Source organism: Paramisgurnus dabryanus, chromosome 21 (genome assembly GCF_030506205.2).
Source record: "Paramisgurnus dabryanus chromosome 21, PD_genome_1.1, whole genome shotgun sequence".
NCBI lineage: Eukaryota > Metazoa > Chordata > Actinopteri > Cypriniformes > Cobitidae > Paramisgurnus > Paramisgurnus dabryanus.
Window position 1 is genome coordinate 5,669,076 of NC_133357.1, and position 18,787 is coordinate 5,687,862.

Consider the following 18,787-nt stretch of genomic DNA (forward strand, 5'->3'; position numbering starts at 1 on the left):
CGCTTAGATTTCATTAAAAAAATCTTTATTTGTATCTCTAATATGAACGAAAGTCTTACAGGGGTAGAACGACGTGATGGTGAATAATTAATAACAAAATTTTATTCTTGGGTGTTTAACTCTTTCCCTGCCATTGACGAGTTATCTCGTCAATTAAGAGAAAAAATGTGCATTAAAAACGTGTTTCTGATGAGGTTTTATGTTAATATGTAATACCGTGAGCAAAATTTTTTTTTAACTAATTTTAAACACTGTGTATGTTTTGATAATCGTCCTGAATCTGATCTCCAACAAAATTCCTTGACAAAAAAATCATGCAATTATTTCAGCTTTTTGCAAAAAATATATTTTTTAAAGAAAAAAACCCATATTTAAGAGTTTATAAGCTGAGAAAAAATATAGATAGGATGAAACTTTTTTCCCGGTTTGTTTGTTTGAAATCAGAGGGTCTGTTCTTTCATTTGATATATCTGTATGTTTATAAATTTTCAGAAGGAAATTTTCCTGGAAGGCATTTTGTGAAACTTTTGTGAAAATCACAAAATATGCTGGGGGGCAACTTTAAAAAAAATGGCTGGCGGGAATAAGTTAAGTTAAAAACCAGAAAGACCGGCAAGTAATTGTGAAACGGTATAATGCATGAACCCTTTAAATAACAAGATGCATAAATCACATCCACACACATGATTTAGTATGCTGATAATCTTTTATTACATCTGAAACTACACAGAGGACAGAATAAAAACCATCACCTTTTAAAACAATCTTTCAGTTTCGATCAAATAAGTAAATCATTGGCTTGAGAAAAACTAAATCATTGAAGTTGATTGTGATTATTGATTTCTTATTAACTCATAAATCCTATATCCCAAAATGCAATATTATAAAGGAAAAATAACCCGAAACGACAATAATATCTAGCATTAAACATTCAAAGCGCATTCAAATCCTTTCTTGCCGTTGTTTGATTGCTTAACATGTTGGCTGTTTGACAACAATGTTGGCGCATCCGTGCACCTGAGTCAGATGAGGACAGTCGAGCGTTGCCAGAAGTTTTTGAGGGCCGCATCGGGTGGGGACAAACTTCTCCGTCAGACACACCGTGGATTGGCTTCCAATTTCACTGAAAAGAGAAATTACTGTTATAGTCCATCAGTTCCATTTGTATTACAGTACTGTAGTTTACCATAACATCCACTTACCCATAGGAAACAGTTTTGGCATGCTTCATTCCCAGACCTTCAAATCGGAAAACGACGTTCCTCAGCGGGCAATGCAGTGGATTCTGGAACGTGACCTTAACTGGCACCTCCTTGCCCATGATGGCATCACAAACAGGCTGAGAAGAACCACATATATGTTACATTAATACCTAACAGTGTTGTCTGATCGGCCTTTGTGAAAATGCGACTCACGGTAAGTATCAGATCCGGCGTGCGCAGTCTGAAGCCGAATTGGGTGGCCACAACTTGCTTGGTTTGCTCCACGTGTCCAATGAGATTGAGCATTAGAGGAGCGTGGTCCACCAGATGTTCCTTGTACTCATCGTAACGCAGGGTCCATTCCAGAGTCTTGGCTATAGGGTGACATGAGATTATGAAATGCTTATAATTTTAAATCTTTGTTTTAAGCTTTTGTTGTTTCTTACATTCACAGGCCTTCAGTTCAAAGCATGTCTGGTCTCTCTTCAGGAAAGCCCTGTGGACACCGGTGTGGTACATGGCCACTGCTTGGCTGTACAGGGTGAGGCTACGAGGTGAGTTGCATTTGTTTTTCAGATTGATGCAAAGCACAGCATCCTTGCCCAGGTACGGTCCATCTCCCTGCATGGTGACTTTAACGGCTACATCCTCAGCGCACGGCAGAGAGTATGCGCATTGCCTAGCGCCGTATCGACAGGCTGTGTCCCAAGCAACGCACCTGTCCTCCGTACCTGAGAGAGGGGAGAATATAATGAATTCAAGGGGGTTTTATGCGAAATACAGAAAACATTATCTGCTTATGGGCCATTCCACCAAATCGGTGCCAATTCTGTCTCCAGTACATTATATGTATAAAAATTAGGGGTGGGCCAATCCGATATTCAGTATCGATATTAATCTAATATTGGCAAAAATGGCCGGATTTCGAGTCGGGGAGTACAATCAGATCTGATACCAACACGGACCTTGTCATGGCAACTTGGCGTAAAGCGTGACTTGCTGAGCAACATGAATTTGCACGAAGTTGCACTTTAAATTGTCCAAAGTTACAGCTTAAATTTCATTTTGAATTTTTGTGCTAACTAAAAATTTTGCTAGGCCGAAAGGCTGATATAGATGGTATTGGATCGTATCGGTATAGACAAATACTCAAGGTTGTGGTATCGACATCGGTATCAGACATGAAAGTGGTATCGGCCCAGCCCTAATAAAAATGCAAGGAAACTAACTATAAAATACATTTCATGATTAAAGTATTATTAAAGTGTCCTGCATGTTAATCTAACGGCAAATTTAAACTATATAATTTAAAACATTAATAAACCACATAGAATACTGAAAAGCAGCTTTTTTGATGCGTCCGTGCTCTCTATCTCTATACTTTATCTTTGAATATAAAGCATAAAATTCTTTAGATATATTCTTTTTTTGCATTTTTGTGTGGGTCCATATCTACCAAGCCCCAAAGGTGACATTGGAGTAAAAAAAGACAAAGTTTAGTTTCATGTGCTCAATTGAAACCTTCATGTGCAGAATTTTTTTAAAGTTTAGTTTCGCGTGCTCACGTGAAACTATTGCACGCATATGAAAAAGTTTCATGTGTGCACGCGAAACTAACCGCGGTAGTTTCATGTGCGGCCGCGGTAGTTTCACGTGCGCATGTGGTAGTAAGCGAAACTAAACTTTATTTTAATTTTTGCTCCATGTCCCCTTAGGGGCTCCGTACAAATCCCATCTTTGCTTTAAATATTTTTACCATTGAAAAAGACGTAAAATTTAAAATAAAATGTTAATTTTAGTTATGCCCCCATGATTTCACTCAGTCCTGTTACTCAACAGGTTTTACTCCACTGAAAATCTAGAAATATCCCACAAGTCACATTTTCAAGAGGAAGTTGCATCATCTGGATCTTCTGAAGTCCATGTGAAGATCAAAAGTTACTCATTTTCTTTTCTGTGAATGTCAATCTAAATGTTTAGTCATGTATATATTATTTCCTTGATGTTATTGGTTTATTTTAAAATAAACAATTTTGGTAAATCACTAGAATTCATGCTATTAGCACATATTTAATGCAACTATATTTTATGTATTTGCTAAATTTATGCCAAAAACTCAGTCCTGTTACTTTCAGCCCTGTTTCCAAAATGCCTCCATCCTCTATTAAGAAACCATGTTTAAAAATAAACTAGTTACTTGAGATTGACCAATACTCATTTTGAAAAGTAAAATATGTGTGTTATTAGATTTAGTGTTAAAAAGTTTACTTCAATATTGATGAGTTACAATATGCAAATTGCACCGATACGGTGGATAAAGATGTGTGTGTTTATGGCATATCTGTGTATTATTTTTACCTTTAGTGTACTTATAGAGGTTCGTGATATCGACGCGTTGATCTGATCCAACAGCCTTGGTGCTGATGCAATGACCAGCTATATCCTTCTCAACATGGACGACATCGAAGGTCCCATTGCATTTCCTCTGCCAGTAGACTCTATCATTGTTCACCTTAACACAAAGGGTTAAAGTCAGTGTTCAAATTATCCCCTAGCTTAAATCCTTACATATTACAATTACATATTAAACTTTGTATGATGCTAAATTAAGGTGTAAGGAGTTAAGATACCTCAGCAAACATGTAGGATGCATCATGCTTCAGGAAGACCTGCCCGGTACGGATGGCAGCGACGGAGGTGGGGCCGCAGCGATAGAAACCCTGACTGGTCAGCTGAGGAGTGGAGTCAACCACCTGCCAACCTCCAAAACCACTTGGCAGGTCGGGCCGGGCCATCCAGGCCTCATTCCAAACATGGTAGTTCCTAGAAAGGCGGTATTTGATGAGTATTTTGTCATGTGTTCTATGTAACAATGATAAAACATCTTACCAGATTGAATCACGGTTCAGATGATCAATCAGCTGAAATTTCTCATCTAGATAAACGTCTGTTGTCAGGCAAACATCAGTGTCATGAGCAGACAGGAAGTTGGAGACGGGACGAGTGGGAATACCGAAACATCTCATCACTAGAGAGGAAGAAACGGCACATAAATGGATGACTAAACATCACTCTCCTGTTCACTTCTTTTTCTTCTTGCCCATTATGCAGAAACTCTTACTCGTATTGGTGACTCCAGCGAAAGCCAAGCTCTGTCCGTATTTGACGGGGACTCCTCCACTTTTGAAGTACTGTTTCAGAATGGGAGCGCTGCCACACCAGGCTGTCGGAGAAATTCCACCTCCGTAGCAATTTGACCAGTTACCCATCAGCACACCACAGTCTTTGTTGGCAATAACCTGTGAAGATACGTTAAGATGGCCGAAAGTGTTCGATTGTTACACGCCGTGCTCAGAATCGATATAATCAGGCTCACGTCCAAGACGTCGGGTTGATAAAAATGCGTACTCACCATGTCTGAGACCACTCTGGCGATGTTAACGGGGCTTCGCCATCCTGAGCAAGGTGTACAACTCTTATCCAGCACATACAAACATGAAGCTAAGACTCCTTCTTCAAACTAAGAACAAAGATGAAGAGATTAGCATTTGATTTTTTTTGTCTTTACCCTTTTCAGCTGTGAGTTTTCATACTGTATTTGATAACCGACCAAGTTTTAAGGTTCAAGAAATACTAAACATTAGATAGCAGATGCCGAATCTGCACCGGATTGGCGCCAAAGTCAGCAACTCTGGTGCAGATCCGGTGTAGATATGGCCCGAAGTCATCTGCTGTATGGTTCTGAGAGCGTGGTTCTTACTTGACCAAAGTTCCAGGTTTTGCATCCAATTTGTTGTTTAGTCCCATAGTAGATTCTGCCCGTGTCATTCAGCACATACTCGGTTCTCTCTGCATCCTCTTCCATGTACACACAGTCATCTAATTATCGAAGAAAGAGGGAAATGCTTTAATAGTGTTTGCTTTATTTCCTCTCATTTCATTCAACTTTTAAAGCTTAATGATGCGGATGTGATGCATAAAAACCATTCAATCGTAAGGGCATGATTCTTTTCTGCTTAAACACCCAAAATTGTCCATCTTATTCTGTCACACACACCTCTACACCAAGGGTTGAACAGCATGTAAATGTCATTGTCAGGGATGCATGGTGAAGTGTATCTGCCCCCTTTGCAGTGCGTTACGACGTTGAACGTGTATCGTCCGATACACGCAGTTGGAACGGAGTTAACGCACAGTTTGATTCGGTTTTGGCATTGTTCGACGATCTTGGCTCCCCAGCAGTTTTTCTTGAATTCATTCACTAATGGTACGATCACATATGTGCCGTCCCGGATAGATGGGATATGACCTGTGAAATGTGAAGAAGAAATATCCATCTATTGTATTTGAATGCTGGTTCATTATTTTACATGCACCCATACTTATGGATACAGTACACGTGATGTACACTGACCGAGTTTCAGCTCCAGGTGAAGTTGGTCACAAGTTGCATTAAATGGTCGTGAGAGATCAAGCCACATATTGAAACATTGCCCTCTGCGGACGATGAGATGTTCATCAAGGAAAAAATGTGTGTGATGCTCAAGACGATTCGGCCCGTTCCTGCACTTAAGAAGGTCAACTTTGCATACCCGAAGGGTTAGATCTGAGAAAAAACGAAGAATGTATTATAACGCAGATCGTGATTAAAATCAGCATTATAATTTACCATAATGCACTCTTACCGTCGCCTCCACAGACTTTCTTGCTTAGACAATCATCTGCACAATCCTTGAGGACAACCTCCTTACAATCATAATCACGGCCTGGTGTGACGTAGTTGCAAGGGTGTACACAAGGATTGGCACAAGGATTAGCACAGGGGTTAACATGAGATTCGACGCATGGATTCACCCATGGATTCACCCAGGGGTTAGCGCATGGATTCACGTAAGGGTTAATGCATGGGTTAACGCAAGAGTTAGCATATGGGTTAACCCAAGGGTTTACCCAAGATACAGAGCACGGGTTTACACAAGGTTTAGCGCAAACAGGTGCGTCGCATGCTATTTTCCGGCAGTCGTCCCCATGCACTTTAATGGTCGGGAAGCGTCCGACGGTGCAGAAGTTGTTGTATGGGCACTTCACAAAAGCCATGCTGTGAAAAGAAGTGAAAGAGAAAATAAATGTAAAATAAAAAGTAAATAAAATCTTTCTTTTAGGTGGTTAACTATTCCTAAATAAAGTCACCTGACTAAGTCAATAATAAAGATATCAAGATGATATTTTCACAGAATGATCTTTACATTATGTTGGATGATTTTATATAGAAACGGTAAAAAATGACATTAGCTGGGATTTTACTGACTGGTTTACACATGGCTACTCTAAAATGTCAAAAATCCTCATAAACAATTTGTTTATATATAGAGGAAGAACTGAATTAAACATTGGCTGCAAATCCAATAAAAATATGAAGATTTAGCTACTCACTAACTGTCGTCTGGTTGAATAGGTTTGTTGATTTGATTTAATAAAAGATAATCATACCACTAAAGAAAGACTTTAGACATTGTAATCTGCTAAAGATGAGTTTGAGTTTCTTGCTTATTGACATCTGATCTACAAAAACAGTCAGCAGATGACTCCGGGCCAAATATGAACCGGATACACGCCAAAGCCAGCAGCTCCGGTGCGGATCTGGCCTGGAGTCATCTGCTGAATTAAATCCTAAATGCCATTTTTATTAGCCTATAAGCAAAATATACCCCAAAATACTCTTGAAAACATGTCTAAGATGAATACTTACATAATTCTGATTCTGGTTTTTGATGTCTATGTAAAGTATTTGTAATCTTGCTGATGGTTGCTCCTTCTTCGCTGTACAGATTCTCACTGAAGATCTCTGTATATATATTCACTTCTCCAGCTCCACCCATCTATAGCTCATAGCTGATGAGTTTTAGGATGTTCCCCCCTATAAGAGAGAAGAAAGGATTCTGGGTGAGTCTCGTGTGTTAAAGTCTATTTGAGGCAATTATTGAGAGAAATTAACATCTTAGTGTAATTGTTTTAAAGTTATAGGCAGAGCTGTGAACAATTCCAGAAAGAGGAGCAGCTGTTAAATCAGATCATAAACATAGACAGAGGTTTCATATGAATCCTATATTACATATATTTGTGTGTGACCTACCATGTTAAAATGATAATTGTTTATCATAGAGAAAAAATATCTTTGAGTTGATGTTGAAATGTATTAATATAGCAAAAGACTACATAGCCTAATGCTTTGTTCAACCAATGTAATATTTTTATGTCTATTTATTAAATGCATAAACTACAGAAGAAGTATGAATTACACTCTTCATAGCTTGAGTGATTTGGTTTAATTAGCACAAAAAATTAAAAATATTTGTTTAATCATATAAGTGAACCTGTATTAGGCTGTGTCTTATTTTTTATATGATGGCCTGTCACATAATGCCTCATTTTTAGTATCTGCCTAATATATCTCAGTTTCAAATGTAAAAAAAAGTTTTATTTAGATATATGATATATGATAATGTTTTGCATTATATTATTTGCATTAAGTATTCATTTTAGTTTTGGGTCGCCACACCATGCACTGCTGTAGACAATGTGTCAGCCTGAATGTTATTGATTTTAATGGTGTAATGACTCGGGCGTTATTCTCATGTCACCTGTGAATCAGCTGCGTTCACTGTTATTCAGCGACAGGTGCTAATCTATTGACTTACTAAATAGATCAACCCATTGATGATTGTAATTGCAGACGTTAAAATGCCACTGTTTGGTTTGTTTTTGGTGCTTCATTTATTAATTGATAATCATTGTAACAATAGAGAATGACTCAATACAGTTTAAGACAAGATAATTCAGCCTAAACTAAAATTAAATACAATTTGAATTTTTCAGCTTTCTTGAGAGTAACCGATATGCTCTTCATCCCCTTCATCTTCATACCCCAACCTTTACTCCACCCAGAAGGTTAGTTTTGTTAGTTATGTAAAAAAGAAAGTATGTAAAGTCCTTTTTGTTTTGAGTAAAATTAAGTATATGTTAAATTACGCTGCAATGCGAACTTTGTAATGTTAATTAATTTTACCATATTTTATGTATTGCTTGGAAGTGTGGGGTAACACATATGACACAAATTACTTTACAAAAAAGAGCTATAAGAATGATACATAGAGTTGCTCCAAAAGAACACACCTCTGAACTGTTTATGAAGTCAGGACTACTAAAATTGTAAGATTTGGTGGTTCTGCAAATATTATTAATAATGCATAAAGCAAGATTTAGTTTGTTACCATGTGGTCTGCAAAGTCTTTTTGTTAAAAGCGAAAGCCGTAGGAGAAAACATGATTTTAAACAACCTTTAGTTAGAACTACTTTAAAACAAATTTCTGTTGCAGGAGTTAAATATTGGAACTTCTTGGAAGGAGATTTAAAAAATTGTTCAAACATTTTACAATTTAAGTAAATGCAAACAAGAAATTATGAAATCTTATGAAATTATTAGATAAAAATTGGGTGTATGATTGTGTATGTTAGGCCATTGTAATTTGAAATTGATTATTGCCATCTGTGTATTTTTTGTTATTTTTCTTTGGGGTAGGTTAAATAAGAATTTATTCTTCATCCTACTCCTGAGCTTTGCACTGAATGTATGTATGAAATTTACTTAAAAAGTTTTTCTTTTTTTGCTGAAATTGTGCAAGCGCAAATAAAGAATGATGATAAAGAAAGAATGATGAAGGTGTATCAGAAAATACAGATTGTCCTTAATAAGACCCATTAAATCAAAAAATTCAGATTCAGACAAATTATCTAAAATATAAAAAAAATTGAGAATTAATTTTTTAATCAGCCAAGTAATAAAGAGCACATGAAATTGACCACCTGAAGCCATCCAACACAGTCCAAACTCCTCAGAACGGTTTAACCTCATGAGTCCAGCAAATTAACATAAAATACATTAGATACACTGAAATTTTTTTAAATTTAATTACTCATTTTTTTAAGGTAAGTGGTTGCAATCAATTTATTTAAGCTAATTTTATTATATTTAAATTAGAAAAAAATAAAAAACTTTTGATTAAATGTAGCTTAAATAAATTGATTGCAAAAACTTACCTTAAAAAATTGAGAACATTGAATCAATCTTTTTTTCAGTGTACAAGAGATGGCAATTTGAGCAGCTATGAGATCATTATTATTATAAACAAATTTGCATAGGTGTCATTTACACTGGGGACGCTGCATGGGGACATGTCCCCACCACTTTTTGAAATGTCTGATTTTGTCCCCACCACTTTTTGAAAGCATTTGGTTAAAATGGTCTGAAAAATCAAACAAAACCTGTGCGACTTACACTGCAAAAATGACTTTCTTACTTAGTATTTTTGTCTTGTTTTGAGTAGAAATATCTAAAAAGTCTTAAATTAAAATGCTTTTTCTTGATGAGCAAAATGACTCAAGAAAATAAGTCTAGTTTTTAGACAAAAACTATACAATTTAAGTGCAGGATTTGTGATTAAAACAAGCAAAAATATCTGCCAATGGGGTGAGAAAAAAATATAAAAATAAGATTTATTTTTTCTTGAACACGTAATTTAAGCTTATTTTTTCACCCCATTGGCAGATATTTTTGCTTGTTTTAATCACAAATCCTGCACTTAAATTGTATAGTTTTTGTCTAACAAACTGACGCCCCTGCAAATTTGTCTTCAAAAGTTTTCAGGGTTTATTTTTTACATTAGGAACGTCAAACAAACTGTAAATATATAAAACCAAGAGAAAGTCCAATGTTATGAAATCTGAAAACAGATTTCTTTATTTTTCTCCAAGCACGACAAGTTGACAAGTTACAGTATACAGTTCATGGGTTATTTTTTTAAAGGCCATTGTTCAATATTGTTTAAACTTTAATATTTTCGCTCTTGCCATGAAAGGAAAATGTCTACGAGGCAATATGATGAGTGCCAGTCAAAGTCTTACATTATCACTGAGAAACATATAAGAAATAATTATTGTACAGCTGCTAAAATGAACTTAAAAAAGGTCATATTGCACTCCATTATATTTATTAGGTGATTTTAATTGAGCTCAATCAGTGAAATACAACGAGGTGGTGTTGCATTAAAGCCTAGGATCAAGTGTACAATACACTAGGAGTGTTTCATGAGCGTTGTCTGTGTGATAAATCTATCTGTAAAGCATTTATATAATCCCTCTAATATCTACTTCATGTTTAATGATGACAGAAGATAATAAATGTAATGCAATAATGAGTGTCTGACCCATAATGAATCATTCAGCAGTGGTAAACTACAAGTCTGTTATGCAGAAAATCTGGTACTGTATATAGCACACCAAACTATTAAAGAAATCTTTTAAGTGTACATTGTTATTTAATAGTTCACACTATGGTCAATGTAGTCAATGTATGTTTTTAGTATAATGGGTCTTGTTACTTTAAATTAATTCAGTATAATTAACCTATGACTTTGAAGCCATAATGGACTAAAATGCATTATTAATTAAACTTCTGATTTATTGTTTTGGTCATTATAAATTGTTGTGTAAATGTCCTGTAATTCTTGAAGAAAAGATTTGATCAGGTGGTTATTATTCTGCAGGTTAAAAAAAATCATATGGGTTTGGCAAGAGATCAAGGTGAGTGATAATGACATTTTCATGTTACTATAAAAGACTGTAGACACCGTGCATTATCTTTTCTCTTAAATTTGTAAGTTGCTGTGTCTCGTTTTTTCAGCTCGTCTCTGCAATCTGAGCTGGAATAATACACAAGAGCAATGAATAAAACAGATTATTTATAGGAAAAAAGGTCAGAAAGAAATGTTTCTTTTAAACCTATAATAATCTTATTATGCACCTACACAAGCACATATCAATAGTGTGAAAACATTATTTATTTTTACTCTAAAGGTTTTGCACCAATCTCGTAATCCATTGTTCATACTGGTTCTTTAAGCACTAATGATTAAATGTCTTTCCACGTCCAACCGATATCTGTACAGAAAATAAGTCTTTATGCTGGGATGGGTAAACTTAGTACCGTATTTTAAGCAGGATGTTATGCTTATACCCACAGCCAGGTGGCAGTGATGTATGGTGTTCACATGCTCTTGTGCAAAAAGGCCAATAAACCCTGATATAAAAAGCAACATGGGGAAGCTTTTAACAGTTTAACATTGAAACCTTACGATCACATTTGGTATAAATGAATTTGTTTGTGTAATACTGAATTGAATATGTGTTCCGTGCTGGAGAAACCATAATCTTTTAAATGGCCATGTTTGGATATGGACTACATTACATCATTAAAACAGATCCTCTGGCAGTAAATAAATAAACCTTGATTTGCTACAAAGGTGTGCAGTTTCTCATTTTAATATCTTTGTAAATTTTTTGAAATGTACTTTTTTATTGGCACAAAAATAATTACTGAATTTTAAAAAGTGCTGCAAAACAATTAATCGCAAATGATCGTGTGCAGAATAAAAGTTTTTGTTTACATCATATATTACACACATTTAATAAAAAAATATATATATTTATATATTAAGTATAATTCTCACAGAAAGTCATGAAACTAGAAAAGATTAATTTATTTGTGCTCATGGCACAAAATTCAGCTTTTTTACGTGCCTTGAGCCCAAATGTCTTTTTCGTGTCACTCGCACAAATTTCTATAAATAGTTTTTCGTGGCCGTGGCATGACTTTCTTTTTCGTTTGATTTTATGTATTATTTTCTTGTAGTTTTTTCCCTCTTTTTGGGGTAAGATTGGAAGTTTCTCTTTTATAACCTTTACCTTATATAGTACTGGTCCTGTGTAAATGTTTTCAATACAAGATAAAAGTAAAATGTTTGGGGATTTATAACTGAAATTGACTTCATTTACACAGTTTTTTATACCACACCTCTCATTAGTTTACATTAATTATGTCATTTTGCAGCATGATAGAAATCTTTTGTCTCACTATTCATTGAATTGTTTTCATTATTATCTGAGTAATTAAAAGTAACTTGCTACATGAGTTGTCTTTTACTAGATCAGGGACGATAACCCGGACAGGGATTAAAGTCCTAGAACAAAATAAATGTAAGAGCTGTCCAAACTGAAATATCTTAAAATACATCAGTGCCCTTTGTTTTGCCCCAAAATGCACACAAGTTATGTTTTTGTGAGGCATGTTTGTTAAAACTAGTTATATTTCCTAATTAAACTAAGGCCTAGTCCTGGCTTAAACTAATCCTTGTCCGGGAAACCACCCCGAATAGTTAAGTACCACAGTTTACTATACATGCATTCAGGTGTGCAGTTTTATAAGTATTGTAAGACACCTGCCTCTGTATACTTCGTCACCTTTATGGACAGCATAACCAATAGTATCAGACCAGAACAATTACATTAAGATATTCATTTGTCTCCTTAATCCCTTTAAAGAGGCCACTTAAATCCACATGATTCATCTAAAAGCCATTTTTCTCTCTTATGGGAACATGCTTGAAGCTTGCACATCTTTGGTTTAAGATCTGAGGTACAACCTTCCAATGTGTAAATCTGAGAGAAAATACTGTAGTATAAGAGTAAATGTTTATAAAAATAATTAGTAGTAAAACATTTGTATGGAAAAGAACTGTAAGTCAGAATAAAGCATCACAAACAACAAACGTTCTGCGATTGAAAGACTTTTATTGATGCTAAGAGGAGAAAAATATCAAACCATAACCATAAACTTTCACTTGGGTAGACTAAACCTACAACTTTCTTAAACAATGTGACACCAAAAATCAACCCCATATCCTTAAAAAATGACTTGCATAAACCATCTTTTAAGATCATGATTAACTGCACCCTTTAGTATAGAGTATATAGGTTACATAAGATGAAAAGATTCATTTGAATTCTGCAAATCAATCATATGAAAAGCACAGAGAATGGTTTTAGGGCCATATATTGCAACTCCTTTGGTTATTTGAGTGCATTTTCACTTTTCTCTGACGACAACGTTGCAGCCTCCATGGACCTGAGTCAGCTGAGGACAGTCGAGTGATGCCAGGAGTTTATATGGACCGTGGCACTTGGGAATGAATTTCTCCGTCAGGTTCACTGTGGCCAAGCTTGCAATATCACTAGAAAAGCAGATACATTATATACCATTATCATACCGTTGCAAAATTAAAATAATATAATAAAATAATTTGTGCTGTCTCACCCATAGTTGATCATTCTGGCGTGCTTCATTCCCAGCCCCTCAAAACGGAAAATGGCGTTCTTTAGCACGCAGGACAGCGGATTCTGGAATGTGATTTTGAACGGCACCTCTCTGCCCACCACGCAATCAGATCCAGGCTAAAACAAAAACAGCACTACATTAATCCAATTTACAGAAGTCAGACATTTTGTGAAAAAAAAGTTAAATAATGATGCTTAAATTTATGCTAGGAACTTCAAAATATATTAGCAATAAAAACCAACATTTGACCTACAGTGATAACAAGTTCTGGTGTACACAGCCTGAAGTTAAACCGCCTGGCCACAACTTGCTTGGTTTGAACGACCTGTCCAACGACAGTCAGAACCATAGATGCATGATCCACCAGATGACACTTATAATCCTCATATCGCACGGTCCACTCCATGACTTTGGCTACGAAGTTAAAAAATTATAAGATAAACATTATTAGTAATCATGTTATGTTGATCAGCATTAGCAAAGCTTTCATATCCTTACATTCAGAAGCCTTGAGCTCAAAGGAGGTCTGGTCCTTCTTCACTAAGGCCTTGTGCACTCCAGTGTAGTACACGGCTGAAACCTGACTTTTCAGGGTGATGGTGCGAGCGCTGCTGCATTTGTTCTTCAGAGCGATTGAAAGCACAGCATCCTTTCCCACATACACCACTTCTTTCTGCATGATGATTTCACAGATGACATCCTCAACGCAAGGTGGTGGATACACGCAGCGCTTGGAACCATGACGAACGGCTGTTTCCACGGCTTTGCGTTCTTCCTCTGAACCTGATGGATGTGTTCGAACAAATTAAGAGTCGAGGTATTACGTGTGCGACTTAAGAGAAGTGTGTGTCTGTTTACCTTCAGGATGTTTGTAGTGGTTTGTGATATCTACACGTTTGTCCGTGCCTACAGCCTTGGTGCTGATGCAGTGACCCACTGCGTTCTTGTCAACGTGGACCACAGCAAACGTCCCACAAGCTGTGCGCTGCCAGAAGACGATATCACTGTTTACCTAGAAGGAGAAAAGCTTGATTAGACATCAAAACACTTAGAGGATAAACTGGAATGTTAAAGCATTAACACACCTCAGCAAAGACGTAGGGCGTGTCATATTTGAGGAAGACCTGCCCGCTGCGGACCGCGGCAACAGAGGTGGGGCCGCAACGATAAAAACCTTGACTGGTCTCCTGAGGTGTGGAGTCAATCGCCTGCCAACCTCCAAAACCACATGGCAGGTCGGGCCGGGCCATCCAGGCCTCGTTCCACACGTGGTAGTTCCTACACGTGGAAAAGAAAGAAGCGTGTAATCTTCAAGTTTAATTTCAAATTAGCAGAATACTAATAAGAAGAACAATTGAATCACCAGATTGAATCACGGTTCAGGTGATCGATCAGCTCAAAGTTCTCATCAAGATAAACATCCGTGGTCATGGACACGTCGGTGTCGTGAGCGGAGTTGAAGTTTGTAACAGGACGAGCAGGAATACCAAGGCATCTCAACACTAGTAAAAAGAAAACATATATAAATGCCACATCAACCTTTTACCCATCTCCTTTTTATTTTGCATGAACTCTTACAAGTGTTGGTGACTCCAGCGAAGGCCACACTCTGTCCATATTTAACCGGGATTCCTCCACTATTGTGGTATTGTTTCAGGATGGCACTGCTGCCACACCAGGATGTAGGAGCAATGCCACTAGCATAGCAATTTGACCAGTTACCCATCAACACACCACAGTCGTTGTTGAAATTGATCTGTCAAAATGAGAAGTTCAGAAGTGTCCCATGACAGGGGTGTCCAAACTCGCTCCTGCAGAGTTTAGCTCCAGCCCTAATCAAACACACCTGAAGAAGCTACTTAAAGGGACAGTATGTAGGGTTTTAAGAGTTTTATTAATCAAAATCAATGTCTTTATTCATAAATGTGTCCTCGTTGGTGTCAAATGACCTCTGCCAGTGATCTGACTTTTCTTTGTAAGCTTTGAATTTCTTTTCTTTACATACATTGAACGGGTAAGTCCAAGGAGGCTTCCATGTTGTTCCGCCATGTTGGTAAACTACAATAGCAGAGAGGGACAAAAAGCACTAGCCTACCAACGCGTTTCCACATGCGTTTTCATTCAGAACACGTGAACCAGCTGAAACGGACAAGATGATCAGTGAGTACATCATAGCGGCTACCGTAGTTTCAACACGCATTTGGAAAAGCGAGGCGCTAAAGAGCACTGATCGTTTGAATGCAAAATACAGTTTCACCACTAGATGGGGGTAAATCCTACTTATTGTCCCTTTAAGGTCTTGCTAAGCATACTAGAAACTTCCAGGCAGGTGTGCTGAGGCAAGTTGGAGCTAAACTCTGCAGGACACCGGCCCTCCAGGCCGAGTTTGGGCACCCTTGTCCTATGCTATATAAGTGCCAGTCCAGTTATTTTTTCAGCATCCTGAAGTTTGAATGCAAACTCACCATGGCAGACAGCACTCTGGCAACATTAGTGGGGTCTCCCCATCCTGAGCAGGGGGCTCCGCTTTTCTCCAGCACAAAGAGACATGCATCCAAGATTCCCGCTTCAAACTAAGCGATCAGAAAGAAAGGCAATCGATTAGTCTGGCCGTGGTGGTATTTCAGTACTTGAGATCAAATCATTGATGAATCATGATAGCGTGGCTCTTACTTGACCAAAGTTCCAGGTTCTTGAAGCGATCTGACAATGAGCACCATAGTAGATACTGCCCACGTCATTCAGCACATACTCATTTCTCTGTGCCTCATCTTCCAGGTACACGGAGTCATCTAGTGAAAATACAGAGAGTCGAAATTTCACTTACCCTGTACTTTTTTATTCTTGCTAAGCTAAACTTTTTGGCATACCTGTGCAGAAATATACTTCTTTAACTCCTTACCTTTACACCAAGGGTTGAACAGCACGTAGATGTCATTGCATGGGCTGCAAACTGAAGAAGCCCGCCCCCTTGGGCCATATGATACTACGGTAAGATTGTATCGTCCAATAGGTGCCGTAGCGAGGGAGTAAACAGACAGTTTGATGCGATTACAAGACTGCTCGACAATCTTGGCCTCCCAATGCGTTTTCTTGAATTCATTCACTAATGGAACGATGACCAAAGTGCCGTTGCGGACCGATGGTACATTACCTGTGAAATACACACAAAGTGAGAGATTAGTTAACTAATCAAACTAATCAAAAAGGATTTATCCGGGCTTAACTGACCAAGTCTCAGCTCCAGGTGAAGTTGGTCGGTCTTGGGATTGAAAGGTCGGGACAGCTCGACACACATTTGAAAGCATTGTCCTCTACGGATGATGAGGTGATCGCTGCGGTAACCATTGGTGTGATGCTCCAGGCGATTTTGACAGTTCCAGGATTTGATGAGATCAACGGAACGTACCTGCAGTACCACATCTGGAAAAGGAAGCAGGCTAGTTATTAGCCAAAAAGTTTCTAATAGAAATGGCAAAGGAGATATTTCCCATAATGCAGTGCATGCAAAAAAAACGGCTCTTACCACAAGGATTTGGGCAACTTTCTGCACAGTCCTTGAGGACGACGTTCTTACAGTCGTAATCGAAGCAAGGGTTGACAAAAGGGTAAACACAAGGATTTACACAAGGGTTAGGGTAAGGCTTCACACAAGGGTCAACACAATGGGTCACCCAAGGTTTGGCACACGGATCCACAAAGGGTTTGGCACACGGGTCCACACAGGGCTTGGCACACGGGTCCACACAGGGCTTGGCACATGGATCCACAAAGGGTTTGGCACATGGGTCCACACAGGGTTTGGCAAAAGGGTTATCGCAAACTGGCACATAGTACGGCCAATTCCGGTAATGATACGGCTCCAGTGCGAAGTCTGGGAAGCGACCAATAGTGCAGAAGTTCTTGTTCGCGCCACACTTTACAAAAGACATGCTGCGAGATAGATAAACAGAGACTAAATGTGAATTTATTCATGCATAACCTCAATCTTTGATATCTTAAAGCACATTTAGGATTCACCAGAATACTTTAAGTTTCTTTCTTAATGGTTGAAAAATATATATTTTTAACAATTGATTACTTACATCGTGCTTGTCGTTCTTCTTTCTGGACGATTTCAAAGGCACCTCGACAATGTTTGGTAACAGAGGAAGTGTTCTTAAGAGTATGTGAAGATCTTACTGGAATCTCGCTGTAACAATTCTCATCAGTCGCTGGGTTTATATACTCTTCTCCATCCCCGCCCATTCACATGATTAATTAAAGTGTGTGAAAAAATTGGCCCGTATCATTAAATGAAGGGAACGGTTTTAGATGAATCACACAGAATCGTTTAAAAAAAATCTTTCCTAAGTCTCTTTTAAAAATTTTGTAATTTAACGCTTTAGTATAATTGTGCTAATAACATAATTGATATTTATAATAATTCAACTGATAGTCAGAGCTCTATTTCATATAATAGGTATCTGTATACTAAAAGTTATTACATATAATTACATTTTAACATATAGTTATTGCACAATACATGTTCACATTGACCCAAAGAATGGTGCTAGGTTTATATGGTTGGTATAAAAGTCAGTAACTCACTAAAAATAATTTCCAAATTGGAAACGTTGGGGATTGTTAAAAATATTGGTATTAGTAATAAAATTTCAAGAATTTAAGAGTTCAAGGAAAGAGTTCAACCTTTTATTAATGAATTAAACGTATATCACTATTAACTACTTTTCAGTAGTTTAAAATATCTCAAAGTTTTGTGGATGTAGGCATAATGTTTTGAACAATGTAGAATGAAATAATTTTATAAATTAGTTTGTAAATGTGTGAATGCAAAGGACTAATAAAAATAAATTTCTATATACCTATTTCAGACACACAGACACCAAAAACATTCTTATTTAAACACCAAAGGTGTTTTTGAAGCTCACAAAAACAGGTATGTTTAATTTTGTTATTCATAACTACAATAATGACACTTTAATAAATTACAAAAATGTTACAATTATTACACGTTTATAAATTACAGCAAGGAACAAACAGGAGAAATAAAGACTTATAAACATCAAACCCAAACATTTAGAGGTTAAACCTTTTTAAAGTTTTTTTTATTTCCTTGTTGGTCATTTATTTCCTTGTTGGTCATTTATGTTTATGTTATCTATATTTTTTTACTGTGTTTTTTGTCTAATTTATGAATTTATGGGGTTGGGCACATGGATTGTCGTAAATTATTGTGTATTAATGATAAAACCAAACCCTGACAATTTGGCTGGCAACAAATTAGAAGTAGGTATCTAACATAATCAACCTGCAAGTTTCACAACGTGTCTCTTCTGGAAAATCACATTTTTGC

At 37.0% G+C, this 18,787-nt stretch overlaps 2 protein-coding genes across 2 annotated transcripts; both read right to left on the bottom strand.

The window, feature by feature from the left end:
- Positions 1-972: 972 nt before the first annotated feature.
- Positions 973-6,299, bottom strand: tgm1l2 (transglutaminase 1 like 2). The gene is made up of 13 exons (XM_065285139.1): positions 5,888-6,299; positions 5,617-5,808; positions 5,260-5,511; positions 4,963-5,081; positions 4,615-4,722; positions 4,324-4,501; positions 4,092-4,230; positions 3,833-4,025; positions 3,561-3,714; positions 1,649-1,933; positions 1,416-1,576; positions 1,203-1,339; positions 973-1,123 (listed from the first exon to the last, which is right to left on the bottom strand). Exons 1-13 carry the CDS (start codon positions 6,297-6,299, stop codon positions 973-975), a joined length of 2,481 nt encoding a protein of 826 aa, XP_065141211.1.
- A 6,602-nt stretch (positions 6,300-12,901) lies between these two features.
- On the bottom strand, positions 12,902-17,668 carry tgm1l3 (transglutaminase 1 like 3). The gene is made up of 14 exons (XM_065286627.2): positions 17,517-17,668; positions 16,958-17,364; positions 16,663-16,854; positions 16,334-16,585; positions 16,105-16,223; positions 15,897-16,004; positions 15,010-15,187; positions 14,795-14,933; positions 14,517-14,709; positions 14,290-14,443; positions 13,930-14,214; positions 13,685-13,845; positions 13,411-13,547; positions 12,902-13,327 (listed from the first exon to the last, which is right to left on the bottom strand). Exons 2-14 carry the CDS (start codon positions 17,361-17,363, stop codon positions 13,183-13,185), a joined length of 2,469 nt encoding a protein of 822 aa, XP_065142699.1. The 5' UTR covers position 17,364; positions 17,517-17,668; the 3' UTR covers positions 12,902-13,182.
- Between the last annotated feature and the right edge of the window lie 1,119 nt (positions 17,669-18,787).